At 53.4% G+C, this 14,799-nt stretch overlaps 6 protein-coding genes across 6 annotated transcripts; 4 read left to right on the top strand and 2 right to left on the bottom strand.

Moving 5' to 3' along the window:
• Nucleotides 1-1,009: 1,009 nt before the first annotated feature.
• ACET3X_009127 (uncharacterized protein) lies at nt 1,010-3,123 on the top strand. The gene has a single exon (XM_069455287.1). It carries the CDS (start codon nt 1,436-1,438, stop codon nt 2,930-2,932), a length of 1,497 nt encoding a protein of 498 aa, XP_069303204.1. The 5' UTR covers nt 1,010-1,435; the 3' UTR covers nt 2,933-3,123.
• A 433-nt stretch (nt 3,124-3,556) lies between these two features.
• ACET3X_009126 (uncharacterized protein) lies at nt 3,557-5,623 on the top strand (the record flags this gene model as incomplete). Its single annotated transcript, XM_069455286.1, has 1 exon — nt 3,557-5,623. One exon carries the CDS (start codon nt 3,557-3,559, stop codon nt 5,621-5,623), a length of 2,067 nt encoding a protein of 688 aa, XP_069303203.1.
• Nucleotides 5,624-5,945: 322 nt separating this feature from the next.
• Nucleotides 5,946-8,821, bottom strand: ACET3X_009125 (uncharacterized protein; the record flags this gene model as incomplete). Its single annotated transcript, XM_069455285.1, has 2 exons — nt 5,946-8,647; nt 8,698-8,821. The coding sequence occupies 2 exons, from the start codon at nt 8,819-8,821 to the stop codon at nt 5,946-5,948; spliced, it is 2,826 nt and encodes a 941-aa protein (XP_069303202.1).
• Nucleotides 8,822-9,379: 558 nt separating this feature from the next.
• ACET3X_009124 (uncharacterized protein) lies at nt 9,380-10,995 on the bottom strand (the record flags this gene model as incomplete). Its single annotated transcript, XM_069455284.1, has 3 exons — nt 9,380-10,219; nt 10,267-10,804; nt 10,859-10,995. The coding sequence occupies 3 exons, from the start codon at nt 10,993-10,995 to the stop codon at nt 9,380-9,382; spliced, it is 1,515 nt and encodes a 504-aa protein (XP_069303201.1).
• Nucleotides 10,996-11,889: 894 nt separating this feature from the next.
• ACET3X_009123 (uncharacterized protein) lies at nt 11,890-13,310 on the top strand. Its single transcript, XM_069455283.1, has 4 exons — nt 11,890-12,011; nt 12,066-12,104; nt 12,153-12,648; nt 12,699-13,310. Exons 1-4 carry the CDS (start codon nt 11,961-11,963, stop codon nt 13,130-13,132), a joined length of 1,020 nt encoding a protein of 339 aa, XP_069303200.1. The 5' UTR covers nt 11,890-11,960; the 3' UTR covers nt 13,133-13,310.
• A 795-nt stretch (nt 13,311-14,105) lies between these two features.
• ACET3X_009122 (uncharacterized protein) lies at nt 14,106-14,674 on the top strand (the record flags this gene model as incomplete). The annotated part of the gene is made up of 2 exons (XM_069455282.1): nt 14,106-14,267; nt 14,363-14,674. 2 exons carry the CDS (start codon nt 14,106-14,108, stop codon nt 14,672-14,674), a joined length of 474 nt encoding a protein of 157 aa, XP_069303199.1.
• Nucleotides 14,675-14,799: the final 125 nt, after the last annotated feature.

Raw genomic sequence — 14,799 nt, 5'->3', positions numbered from 1 at the left:
TAAGCCCACGCCCGTTGTCCTAAACCTTAGTCCGGAGCTTGAGGCCCAGCGACGTCAACAAAAATTACTTTATTGGCCTACCGGCATGGGCGCATCCGGAGTAGTTGGTTCACGATTCTCGACGCCGCAAGCGCAGAAGAGGGGGTGTCGGCGCAGTTTCTCCAATTTGGTGACCGGAATGTCTGTCGATGGCCACGATGCATGACGAATCTTTTGAGCGATGACACCGGCACGTCCACGAGACACGTTGTCGAAGTTGGGAATTGATCGGTCTTCTCTCCGACGCTCGGCCGGGTGGAGAAGAAAAAAACGCGTCTCATCTCCACGTTACGCTGTCGTAGTTGCGGACGGAACGGCAGACAAACGTTACACCAGTGATTTGAGCCAACAATGTGCTAGCGATAACTCACGATGGCCCCACACGTCTTTGCAATCTCATGACTTGCCCAGTCTGAGTGACAAACTGCGCAGCCCATCTCCACAAGCCACGGTGTTAATGTCGACGTCACAGACAAGAAGCACCGAGTGTCCCCAGAATACCTCCGAGCGAAGACGTCAAGTGTCGCATCTTGTCCAAGCAGAGAGCCCCATGCATGGCACGCAGCAAAACCTGTCGCACACAAAGGCGAATCCTTGATGGGGCAAGGCAACGTCGCGCAGCCCAATCAAACCACGCACGTTCACACAATGCTGGCCAGTCATTGGGGATCCGGGGCCAAGAATTGCGTACCATCTGCGCGCTATCGCTATTAGCCAACGCGAGACAACCCGGCTAGGAAAGACGTGTGAATGGGGGGAAGGCGCTTCTGGAATCGCGCATCGGATTCCAGGGGATGCGCTTTGTCTTTTCCCCCTACGAATCATCAGCCTCCAACAACGCTGCCTAAGATTGCGCAGCGTTGGTTCGGGTAGGGATGAATGTGTGCCACCCGTCCCCGGATACTCCGGGGCGCAGCCTTCTTTGCTTATAGACACCGTTTGCAACTCCGATCGCTTTTCGACTCATCGACTCACAACCATTACCTTCTGCACGTGCCGCCATCTTTTGCGACCTTCACCCACAATGCTTCTTACCATCTGTTAGGCTGCGCCCAAGCCGTTTTGTGGACCCATCCTCTTATCTCGTGTACGATTACCTGTAGTACTACCATCTTGCTTTCTTTGTTGGTTCGCATCACTCGGTTCCGGTCCCAGCTTCGACACACGCCGACGAAAAAAGATACGTTTATTCGCTTTTTAACGTTTCGCATTTCCTGTCCTGTTTGAGGTCCTATTCCTGTTTCGCATCGTCTCTTGGGGTTCGTTGTCCAACTCGTACCCACATTGTCTTCAAGGTTCAGGCAACAGTTAGCAACGCGCTACCCGCACACTGTAACCGTACAGTGCTGCTTGTCAAACTCGAATACTGTGAAGCGAGTATCACTGTAAAACCAACATGGCGCAACTTGGACGATTTACGTTCCCTATTCCAATGGAAGAACCAGCTGTATTCGAGTCGCCAACATCACTCACCCAGAAAAGACAACAACCGCAGCTTCACCTACTTACGGACAACGCAACAAAAGAAGGACAGAAAGTTGCTCTACCTGATAGCATGTTCTCAGGCCCGGCTGCCATACGGACACTTTCTACACCACCAGTGTCTCCAACAAGAAAACGGTCTATGACTATGGGCACGCCAGATCCTCGCAGCATGCAAAACAGTGGTGCAGTCACACCTCCTATAACACCTAGTAGTGCCTCGCATTCCAAGTCCAATTCGACATCATCCGACTTTCTGAGCTCTTTGTCAAGCTCACGGCGTGGAGGCTCCATATCGTCACTGAATCGGCCTCGACTGTCACTGGATGCGTCCCCACAACCTGGCAGCACTGAGCTCATCACCTTCCCGTACCACTCGACGGATTATGAGTTTAAGACGGACGACCGAGGGCGGAAGAAGACCATCGGCGAGGGAGCATGGAGTGATGTGTTCTTGGCAAAGCCATGTCCTCCCAAGACAAATGAGCAGTCACCATCACAGCGTTCCTGTGGGCCAGACATGACACCCCCACTCACTCCCGTCCGAACTGTAGACTCCGCCATAGACCTCACCAGGCTCCCCACAACGCCACCCATGTACGCGGTCAAGGTACCAGCCATGACCAGCGCGAAGAAAGTGCTCAGTGCTGAAGCAAGAATCCTGTCCTACCTCTCCCGCTTCCCCGACGCAGAAAACCACATTGTGCCTTTCTACGGCATGGATACGCGCACTGGCTCTCTTATCCTTCGCGCCATGGACGATACGCTCGAAGGCTGGATTCAAAAAACGCTCAATACACTCGACGAAGACTCACGTGCAACGAAGCTCGCCGCAGTCTTCCCTGATGTTGCTCTCGCACTCCTCAAAAGCCTGCAATGGATGCAAGACAAATTCTGCACGCACGCCGACATTAAACCCTCCAACATCCTCGTCTCCTCTTCCTCAGCCAGCATACCAAAACCCGTCTACACAGACTTCTCGTCTACAATCCTTAGCCACCCTGACGCTACCATCGAATCATCTGCTTCACCCTTGGGCGCGGGAACATGGGATTACCTTGACCCCTCACTACTCAGCTCCTCGTCTACCACCCCACCCTCTGCGACATCAGATCTCTGGTCCTTGGCTATTACCCTACTCTTCCTTATCTTGGGTTCTTCTCCGTATGATGTTTTCAAAGGGAACAAGTATCAGCAACGGGAGATGATCAAGTCGGGATGTCCGCTGCAGTGCATGAGGCACGACGACCAGGGCACCAAGAATATGAAGAGGGTGCAGGGCTTGTCTAGAGATCTGGGTTTCGATCTGTTGGCGTGGTTTGGGAAGGTGCTCGTCAAGGATGCAAGCAAGAGGGTTGATTTGAAAGAGTGGACACAGGAGCTAGAGCGTGCTGTCAAGGCGAAGTTGTAGGAACGCCTTGCTCTACAATGGCTTGCAGCCTGGGGGTTTGGTTTGGTGTTACTTCGCTTTTCTTGGAAGGGAACTATTTCACGGCGCTGGTGGATGGTAAAGGTACGCATTTTCTTTCCGTGCCGTAAAGGACATTCGCTAGATACCCCCATTGTTATTTATAAGTATTTTAATCGCTACGTCGCTACTCTTCTCACACACGTCATCTCACCCTCGCGTGTACGTTTCCGTTGCTGTGACACTCTGATCTAGTAAGTATGTTGGACTCGTACGACAAGAGGTAAATTACCTGGGCCTCGGCTAAACACGTAGACTATACAGCTACGCGGAAATGGACCTATCGAATAACATGCAGGACGCAAGGCAGAGGAAAAAGACATGCTCGCCAGACTCGCCTACAGTCGATCCAATCATGATTGGATCATCTGCTCGAATCCCATGTAAACTCCCTTCACCGGTCCTTCCAAGACTCCAACATGTTTGCTGCACATGATAGAACATGCACGAAGTAATGACATGATCACGTTGATGGGCAGCAAGCAAGTCTTCTCTGCGTGTATATAATCGATCAGGCTGTGCTGTTATGACCGTCTTCTTGGCCACATTCTTCGCTCAGAGATAAAAATGAACGACACCACGTCTACATCGAGTTCTGGGAAACCTATCAAATCCACCATGATCGGCCTCTATGGCATCTCTGGAAGCGGAAAGTCCTATTTGCTAAAGCACCTCAATGAACACGAGACATTCGCCAACGAACACTTCATCCTCTCCGACGGCTCTGCACTGGTCGAACAAGTCGTGGACGGCGGACTAGACGCTTTCAAGAAGATGAGCGCTCAGGAACAAAACGTCGCACGTGAACAAGCCATCTCGAAAGCCGCCAGTGACTGCCTAGAAGCAAACAAAGTAGGCGTCGTCGCTGGCCACCACATGTTCTGGCACCCAGAGAAAGGAGGGAAGAGGGTTGGGACGAAGAAAGATTGGGAAACGTACACACACATCATCTATCTAAACGTCGACCCTGAGATTATTGCAAAGCGCGTCGAGGAAGATGAAGAGAGGAAGCGGAGGGTGCTTCCTCTTGATCATCTGAAGCAATGGCAGCATAAGGAGCTGAGCGAACTGAGGAGTCTTTGTCGTCAGCAAAACATTGCATTTACGACGCTTACCGAGAGCCCATCCGCGACGGGGGCCAGTACTATCGAGCGCCTCGCGGCCCTGTTGCACAACTTCCGGAGCAACAATGAGACGTCCAACACTACTGCAGTCTTGGATGCTGTTGATGCTGCAATTCCTCACGCAGAAAACCTAGAGACAGTGCTCTTGCTCGATGCTGACAAAACTCTTGGCCCGTTTGACACTGGACTGATGTTCTGGGAAGAGACAGATCTCCCTGGTGGCACTACCGAGTGTCCTTTGACGCAGATCTTCAAGAAACAAGGATACTCTCATGCCGCATTCCGCCAAGCTACGCTTCTCTATGAAGAAAAGGCAAACGAATTCGAAGAGATATGCGATAGGGTTGCTGGCAAAGTTGACATGTATCCGGACATGCTCCGCCTTCTCAATCGTATCCGTCACAACCCGCATGTAGATGCTCTCATCGTCACGTGTGGCCTCCGACGAGTCTGGGAACGAGTCCTGCAAAAGAACGGCCTCTCCAACATCAAGGTCATAGGAGGCGGCCGGCTTGCGGATGGCTACGTGGTAACGGGTGAGACGAAAGGCATCGCCGTCGACCACCTGCACTCGAAGAAGCTTCGCGTCCTAGCCTTTGGCGACAGTCCACTCGATATGACCATGTTCGAAAAAGCAGATGAAGCGTACGTGATAGTAGGAGACAAGACAAACAGAAGCTCATCCATGGAGAAGGAACTCACCACGGCCATTGAAAACGACCGTCTATCTGCCCTACAGATCCTTCTCCCATCCACTGTCACGCCCCGACTGACCCTCGAGAAGCTCCCTAAAGCCATCCTGAATGACGAGGAATCAGAATCCATATTCCGATCTCGCAGAGACCCAGCCACGCGCTTCCACCACGCAACCTCCAAACACTCGGCGAAGCTCCTCATGACACCGACCCGCGACGCCTCTATTCAATCCCATAATCTGCGCAAAGCCCACGAGCGCATAGGCTACTATCTCACCAACGAATATGTCAGCAGTATACTGGGTCTAGAAGAGGTTTCCATCCCACACGTTCAAGGTAACGAAACATCAGGTCATCGCTTCCGCCACGAGAAAGCCACAATAATCATCCCCTTGATGAGAGGCGGCGAGCCAATGGCCTTTGGCGTCAGCGAGGCGATGCCACGCGCTGCGTTTTGTCACGCGAAACAGTTCTCGGACATCACTAACACGGACATCTTCAAGGGGAAGCGTAGTGTGGTCCTGGTTGATTCTGTCATCAACTCGGGAAAGTCTCTTGTCGATTTCATCACGCCATTGCGCGACTTGTGTCCTCGTATTCGTATCGTGGTCGTTACAGGAGTTGCTCAAGCCGATTCTGTAATCATCAAGCCAGATAAGCAGGATGGATCCAAGGCCGACAATGCGTTCGCGGAGTTACTGAGGGACGATCGTGAGCTGTATGTAGTTGCGTTGCGCAAGTCGGAGAACAAGTACAAGGGGAAAGGGCAAACCGATACGGGACATAGGCTGTTCAACACCACGCAGTTGGACTAAGCATGACGGCTCGACGGGTTGTCTGAAACAACGAGATATGTACAGTATCTCGGCTCTTGAATGTTGAAAGAACGTGAAAAAAGCTTCTACATTTCTGTAATGGTCCATCATGAAAAATATGAGATGGTCAAAGTTGATTCGACACCATACCAAACGCTATGCATATCATCCTAATTCGTGTTGAATAAGAAGCCCACCCTGATGTTGTTGAACATGCCTAGTGCGCCCAAAACGCCCTTCGTCGTATCATCGTACATGATTGTTTCAAGTGAAGCTTGTTGAACGCTTCACTTGGCTTAGCCCACCATCCTCTTGGTCAAGTCTAGAACATGCCGTCGATCTCGCCAGTCTCAACATCAACATCGATGTTAAGATATCCAGGAGCAGTAGGCAGACCAGGAATAGTCTGAATATCCGCCGCGAGTGCATACAAGTATCCTGCACCAGCCGCCATCCTGACATCCCTAATAGGGACCGTGAAGCCAGTTGGGGCGCCCTTGAGGCTGGGGTCGTGGCTGAGGGAGTACTGTGTCTTGGCGACGCAGATGGGCAGGTTACCGAAGCCTTGCTTGACGTAGGTGTCAACCTTCTTCTGAGCGAGCTCGGAGAACTCAACAGCAGAAGCACCGTACATCTTCTTGGCAATGGTCTCCATGCGTTCCTGCACTGTACCGCTGTTGACATCGTAGAGAAGTTTGTAGTCAGGCTTGGGCTTTGCAGAGGCCTTGATGATGCCCTCTGCAAGGTCTACAGCACCCTTTCCACCTTCAGCAAAGTGGTTGGCTGGGATGGCATCCTCGGCGCCGGCCGCAATAGCCTCTTCACGGATGACATCAATCTCAGCTTGGGTATCCGTCGCGAAGCGGTTGATGGCTACAACGACGGGGACACCGTACTGCTTGGCATTCTCAATGTGCTTCTTGAGATTGACGCAACCAGCGCGGAGGATGTCAATGTTCTCGGTGCGGTAGACTTCGGGAAGTTGGGCACCAGGGCTGATGTCAGGGCCGCCGCCGTGGTTCTTGAGGGCACGAACGGTCGCGACGATGACAACAGTATCAGGCACAAGTCCGGAGGAGCGGCACTTGATGTTGAAGAAGCGCTCGCCACCCATGGTGAAGTCGAAGCCGGCCTCGGTTACAACAAATCCAGACTGGGCGTCGTGGTCCTCGTCCGGTTCAGTACCGGCCAGCTTGAGAGCAAGCCTGTCTGCGATTACGGAGGAGGCGCCGATACTGATGTTCGCAAAAGGACCGGCGTGAACGAAGACAGGAGTGCCCTCAAGGGTCTGCATCATGTTGGGCTTGATGGCATCGACAAGCAGAGCAGTCAGGGCACCACCTGCGCCGATATCGTCGCAAGTGACAGGGTCACCAGCGCGCGAGCTGGCAACAACCATGCTACCAAGACGCTCGCGGAGATCCGACAGGTCCTTGCTGAGCGCTAGGATAGCCATGCACTCACTGGCAACCGAGATGTCAAAGCCAGTCTCGCGTGTCTGGCCCTTCTCTGTCGGTGCTTGACCAACTGTAATCTTACGCAGATGCCTGTCGTTGACATCCAGCACACGTCGCCAGGTGATGGTTTCCGGGTCGATGTCAAGCCTGGCGAACTTGGAGATCTCCTCCTCAGTCAGGTCATCCGGGTTGGTCTTGTCGATACCGAGCTTCTTGAGACGACGGAACATGACCGGTACAAACTCGCGCTTGCCCTTCTTAGCTGGCACCAGGCGCTTGTATAGAGCAGCATCCTTTTGGGTGTTCTCGTGGAACATGCGTGTCTCGATAGCAGCGGCCAGCAAGTTGTTCGCCGCGGTGATGGCGTGGATATCGCCGGTAAGGTGGAGGTTGAACTGGTCCATGGGGATGACCTGGCTGTAGCCTCCACCAGCGGCACCGCCCTTGATACCGAACGTCGGTCCCATACTGGGTTGACGCACGTTGGCGAAGCATATCCTGCCAAGGTGCGCGCCCAGTGCTTGGGCGACACCGATTGTGGTTGTTGACTTACCCTCGCCGAGCGGGGTAGGAGTGATGCCAGCAATGAGAATGTACCTTCCGTTGCGGCGGTGCTCGAGGCGCTTCAGCAGAGACAGGTCAACCTTGGCCTTTGTTGCACCGTATGGCTCCAGCTCGTGTGGCAGGATGCCAACCTCCTTGGCTACGGTTGTGATGTGCTTTGGGTGCTGCTTGCGTGAGATGGCGTGGTCGGCAGGTATCGGGTCTTCGATGCGGATGGGAAGAGGCGAAATCTTACGCTTCTTCTGCCTGTCGAAAGTCGCGTCGGCGGAGTCGACAAGGTTCTGTAGCAGCATGGCGATGGTCATGGGCCCTACACCACCCGGTACTGGGGTGATGTGCGACGCGACCTCGACAGCGGAGTCGTAGTCGACGTCTCCCACCAGCCTCTGTCCGCTCTTCTTGGTGTCATCTGGGATGAAGTTGGTGCCGACGTCAATAACGACAGCACCGGGCTTGAGCCAGTCTCCCTTGACAAACTGCGCCTTGCCAATGGCGGCGACGACAATGTCTGCCTGGCGGACGACTTCTGGCAAGTTCTTCGTCCTTGAGTGGCATACCGTGACTGTCGCGTCGGCGTTCTTCAGAAGGTAGCTGACGGGGCTTCCGACGATATCGCTGCGTCCCAGCACGACGGCGTTCTTGCCCGAGATGTCGATGCCGGCCTCTTGGAGCAGGACCATGACACCCTTGGGTGTGCATGGGGTGAAGAGAGGCTTGCCGCCGCGCTTGGCCAGCTCGCCGATGCTCTGGATGCCGAAGCCATCCACGTCCTTCTCGTCTGCGACGGCCGACGTGATTGTGTGTTCGGAGATGTGCTTGGGGAGAGGCAGCTGGACGAGGATGCCGTGGACGGCGGGGTCGTTGTTGTACTCGTTGATCTTGTACAGAAGCTCGCCCTCGCTAAGATCTTCGGGGAGATGGACGAGCTCGCAGTCGATGTTGGCCTCCTCGGCGGCCTTGAGCTTCATGCGCACATAGGTGCTCGAGTCGGACCTGTCGCCCACTGTCTGCTGTCAGCGTCGTCCCATGTTGCCCAAATGGCACGCGACTCACCCTGGACAATCTTGAGGCTCGGGCGGTATCGCGGATTCTTCTCCTGCTTCTCCTTGATCTTCTGGCCCAGGCGCTCGCGGATGCTCTTGGCAATGGCAGTGCCGTCAATCTTCTGTCCAGCCATGGTGAAGCCTGTGCTGGAAAACTGCCTGCAACTGTGCGCACTCTGGACGACGGTATATAGATGGCGGGGAGAAGTCGAGCACCAATATTTTCTCAGCGGGGTAGCTGTAGCTTGCGGAAAACAACGGGCAAGAACACCAACGCGTCCGCCGCAGATCGGGTACACTTTCATCGTCCTACCAATCCTGTCTGCGTATCTTTTCCAAGTCTAGTGTGTATGGCGCGACGTGTTGATACGCATTTCTATGTATGTTTCCAATGACTCAGTCTGGCCCACGGATAGCACTATGGACCCCGGGAAAAGAACAAAGCACGCCGACGCCAAACTTTCAGCTCCGCGACTCGCCTGTGCGCGTTATTACGTACCACTCAGGGTCCGTGGTCGGAATGGGGAAAACATGAAACGCCAACATGGTTCAACATGCACCGTCTACTACTACCAAACCAGCCCTTTCTTCTGATCCCTCTGCCCTCCTTCCGGCTGGTCCTGAATCCTCCGTACAAAGCCCTGCGGATCCGCAACTATCGAACGGAGCCACCAAAATTCTAAACTTGCGGATCAGACCTTGTACGCCACCATCAAGATTCCGTACATGACAAACATCTGTTCTGTCATGGGCTTCAGACGCTCCATGTAATCCGGGTGGATGAAGCGCGCGAACCTATCCGGGTGCCAGAGGTTTCGTTCCTCCTTGAGCCACTCATACGAGTATTTACCGGAAGCTTGCAGCAATGCTTGCAGATCGTGGGTGCAAATGCCCAAATTTGAGACGTCTTCCTTGAGGGGCTGACAGTCCAAGTTTGTGCACTCGTCGACATAGCTTGTCATAGTTGGGAAACTCTGCAGTTGCCCCGGTTTGAGCAACTCTTGTAGATCTTCCACGAACTGACTGTACGCTGCCTTGGAGTCCTTGTGCACTGTACGATCACCAAAGACGAGCCAGGAGCCATGTACAAATCCCTTGGCACCCTTTCCATCAACGACTACAAACCAGTCACGACCTATGTCGCGGATGACCTTGATCTTTTTGCCTTTCGTTAGTACTAGCTCCCATGAATCCGCCTTATGCGGTCGACCAGACTTTTTGGCAGTCGCCCACTGAAAGGGGACGTCGTCCTCAATCTTTCTTGGTACGTGTTCCATCCGCTGGTCAGAAGCACGCGGTTCGTGGTGGGCAAGCGGGCGAGGACATGAGTTCCGAGAAGAGTCGGTGTCAGAGGCCGTGCCAGGAAGCGAACTGCTGAGCGTGGGCTGGTCAGAGCCGTCAACACCATCAAAGTTTGTGTAAATCGGCTCTCCCTCAAAGTGGACAATGAAAGGCGCGTCTAATCCTGCTGAGTGTTTCTTGATGAATGCGAATGTCTCGCCCTTCTCAGTATGCGGGCTGATCAAGACGTACTAAGGTATGTCAGTCGCAATGGATGATGACATGCAGGGATACTCACAGCGAGCTCTTTGTTGATCCTGGCCATCCGCTCATCTCGTCTCGCGCCTTCCCACAACTTGTTCCATTCGAGGCAGACCAGCTTTGCCTGAAAATTCCACAGATGACGATCGCCGCTCTTGATATAGTACGACCCATTGGCATGCCACTGGATGTTGTCCAAAGTACGGGAGTCCCTCAACGAACCGTTGGTGATATTGTTGCCCTTGCGGAATCCGGAACTGCCTTCGCGTAACTTGGCCTCGAGTTCCGCCGGAACATCTGCACATGCCCAAGCTGTGCCTGACCACGCGACAAAAGAGTCGGCGGCACCAAGCTGTACCCAGATACCAGAACGGAGAGTCTCGGAAGCTTCTATTGTTTGTATGTAGGACCGTAATGCTGTTGGAATCTCGGGTCCGATCATGAAAGCCGATGTGCTGTCTCTGCGTTCCCAGGCGAAAAACCAAGATCCAGTTTTGCTGCCGTACGAAGCCCATGTGATCTTCTTGACACAATCTGTGCATATTTCTTTGAGTAAGTTGTTTGGTAGATATGTGCTGCATACCGCGGTCAGTTGGATTGCAAGATCAGTTGGGTTGGGTTTATCCTACGAGCTGTAAGCACTCGGGGTGGCGAAGAACTGATAGCTACCTGGACTTAAGGCTATTATGTACTCGTTGGGTGCCAGAGGCTCGAGCCTACCCAGCGTAGCTGCTATGATAACAGCATCGGGCGATGAAGAAGACATATTGATCGTGGGAATTGCGCGCCGCTACCTGCCCACCACGAGGATAGGAAATCAAGGATCCGATTTTGGACTTTCGGGAAGCTGCGTTCAAGTGTTGTGGGATCAACAACGCGAAGTCGAAGCAAGGGCGCGTTTGCGCCAAGACAGTGCTCGCTCCGAAGGGCAGGCGCGATTCCCTGCATCGCCAGTGAGGATGAAGGTGATCAAACGACAGAAATTCACACAAAGCAACAACAGAGAACCCAGAAGCACAGTATGTGCCTACTTAAGTAACAGCGCCGTAGCTGGCGTCTGTTCCAAGCATGTGATCAAATATGGAAATGGAGAGATGGAAGCCTGGTGGCAGTGAAGCCGTGGAGGGATGTGCCTTTCATCTCCATGCTGCACATATCTCGGAAAGCGTAAGAGCGGCATATACAGAGACGTCGTTTTTGGAATAGTTGCAAACGTAGGCGTAAGGTTCACAGAAAGATGGTTGTGTTGACTAAGAAGTAGACGATCATGGAGAGGGGACGTATATGACCCGAGCAAGACTTACCATCTGAACCGTCTGTGAATAGACTCATACCATCAATGTACTAACAGGTTGGCCGGTGAGTCACAACAAGCTGCGTCGTTCGCGAGTACGGGAGCATTTGCTGATATACGACCGGATGGGGTAATGAGGCGAGCCATCGTGACTCACATCAACGAACATTACGGAATTGAGAGCGATCTAGGCCAATAGCCCCAGCTCAGTATCCGCAGTTTCTAGACTCTTCGTAATGCAGATGTGAGCCACGACAGAGTGATGAGAAGGATGGCGGTTGATCCATGGATGCGGGACAAGCACGCTAGTCGGTTAGCGCCAAGCAGCCCACTTCGCCCGCTGGACGTCGATATGCAAAGACTCACCCGAATTTCGAGACGCCGCCCGCCACATATAAGTCGTCACACCACCCCGCCTCCACACACACATCGCAAACATGAGGCCCATTCTTCTCTCGGGACACGAGCGTGCGCTCACGCAGGTCAAGGTACGCATGCGCAAGGCGTAGCAGAACGAGGGGGAGAAAACTGACAGTAGGCAGTACAATGCTGATGGAGACATTATTTTCTCCGTATCAAAGGTACGAGCTTCTCCCGATCTCCCGAAATGTGGAAGCTGATGTTTGTAGGACCACGTCGTTTGCGCCTGGTACTCACACAACGGCGAGCGGATAGGCACATACCACGGACATCAGGGAGCGCTATGGACCGTCGACGTAAACCCATCTTCCGAACTGCTAGCCACCGGTGGCGCAGACAACACCATGAGGCTGTGGCATGTGCAGACCGGCAAGCTTCTACACACCTGGGAATTCAACACCAGTATCAAGCGCTGCGAATTCTCCCCAGACGGCAGACAGCTACTCGGTGTCACCGAGAAGCGTTCAGGACATCTTTCGACCATCTGCGTTTACCCTATCAACCCGGACCCAGAGGCGCAACAATCAGACGAGCAGCTGCTCAGGATCGTATGCGACGAGTCCAAGGCGACGGTTGCTGGCTTCTCGTATCTCGCAAAGTACATCATCAGTGGACACGAAGACGGCTCAGTAACCCAGTGGGATGGCAAGACTGGCGAGCTGCTCAGCTCCAACTACGATGTCCACGAGCCAGACATGCAAATCAGTAAGTGCCTCGGACAAATCTCAGGTAATAGCAGAACTAACAGGATGAAGCCGACATCCAGTGGGCTCCCGACCGAACATACTTCATAACTGCCAGCAAGGACAAGACCGCAAAGCTGGTCGACGTCGAAGAGCTCAACGTGCTCAAGTCATACGTTGCCGACACACCCCTCAACTCCGCGGCCATCACTCCGGTAAAGGACTTTGTCATCCTCGGCGGAGGACAAGCAGCTATGGACGTCACAACCACATCTGCGCGTCAAGGAAAGTTCGAGGCCCGTTTCTACCACAAGATCTTCATGGAGGAGATTGGTCGTGTGCGTGGTCACTTTGGTCCCCTCAACTACGTCGCCGTACACCCACAAGGCACCAGCTACTGCAGTGGAGGAGAGGATGGTTATGTGCGCGTACACCACTTCGACAAGCCATACTTTGACTTCATGTACGAGGTTGAGCGGGAAGTTGCGCAGCAGTCGAACTTGTAATGATATGACCTCATGAAGAATGGTTGATATGGTTCGATATGGCTGCATGCATGCAATGGCGTTCCGGCGGTCGGGTTGGGTGCTTGTCAAGATTAGACGAGCCTTTGTCAAAAGTTCATGAGCGAGCAGGGCACATATAGACACTTTATCTCAGCGTCCTAGCACCATGTACCTCAACAATGAAAACTTCACTAGCAAGCTTATGAGCGCGTGTTCAAAATGATTTGTGTATGTCCCACCCCAAGCACCAGCGCCTGTCCACCGACGGAGCAGACACCCAAGCATTAACTAAGTAACACAAGCAAAGGGCTTGAAACGGGTTTGTGGCTGATCTTCCTGCTTTTGACAAACGAGTCCATCATCGAGAAGGAAGGACGACGTATACTGAAGAGGTTTGTTGCTATAGAATAAGCCTAAAGGAAAAATATAGCGCGCCGATCGCGTTGTCGCGTGCTTGACGGAGCACAGTCTGAGACGCAGACTTGAGATATTTCTTCCATTGGCCATTGAATGCAGACGCGATGAATGGCTCTAGTACATCAAAGCCGGCTTCCATGAGCTATGAGGCACAATGAGTAAGCTCGAAGCAGTCATCGCAAAGGTTGATTGATGGTTGGGCGGAGTGAAAGAAGGGCGGAAGAAGGGCTGGAGCTTCAGCGAACGTGGAAGCTTCGAGAGACGCTGCCCTAAGCGAGGTTAGCGCGTGTGGCGGTGACCTCACTTGCCGCTCCGACTCATCGCGGCCTCGCATCGCTCTTTGGGCCGCTACATAAGCAAAAGCTCAATCTTCTTCGCTCTATTGCTTCTCACATCCAAACCACCTTCTGTCACACGTACGTTCGCCGATTGACAAATCCATCGACGAACAAGCACCGACTTCACAAGGACAACACCCCACATCTGCGCCCAACTCAGCCTTCTGCATACAACAACCACAACTCCATCACCTCTATCCTTCAAACCCACATTCGACATGTCTGACGACTGGAACTCCGTTACCAAGATCGGCAGTCGCACTCGTGGCGGCGCCGCTGGACCTCGCGAGACCGTAGTCAAGGGCAAGTCAGCTTTGAACGCAGCCCAACGCAGCGGCGGTATCGTCGCCACAGAGAAGAAGTTTGCTTCTGCCAACGCCGTGAGTGCTCCTGACACGTCTACTTAGCCTAAACCACTTTGCTCTTCGTGATTTCCATTGGTTCACTCAAAACAATGCTGATCGACCAGACACAGGGTGCTTCATCGGAAGGCCAACGCCTCACAAAAGTCGACCGTTCCGACGATATCGTCAAGCCCAAGACCGTTGGCACCGTTGTCGGCCAGGCCATCTCCAAGGCGCGCTCCGAGGCAAAGAACGACAAGGGCACTACCATGACGCAGAAGGATCTGGCTACAAAGTGCAACAGCACACCCACCATCATTGCAGACTTTGAGCGCGGTACTGCGGCACCAGACCAAAAGCTCCTAGCAAACATGGAGCGCGTGCTTAATGTCATCCTACGAGGCGACAAGATTGGGCAGCCCAAATTCCCAAAGAAGAAATGAGCAAAACGATGCCAAGGTTACAGACTGGCCGGACGTGCGCAGTCAGCCTGTGACGTTGCGATTCTTTGCGCTTCAAAAGTCAGCTTCGGCTGCAACACATCTCTTCTGGATTAGCGGGCTTGGGA

The sequence above is a fragment of the Alternaria dauci genome, chromosome 9 (assembly GCF_042100115.1).
Source record: "Alternaria dauci strain A2016 chromosome 9, whole genome shotgun sequence".
NCBI classification, from domain to species: domain Eukaryota; kingdom Fungi; phylum Ascomycota; class Dothideomycetes; order Pleosporales; family Pleosporaceae; genus Alternaria; species Alternaria dauci.
Note: the sequence above shows the minus strand (reverse complement) of the source record. Positions and strands in the feature narration are given on the sequence as shown.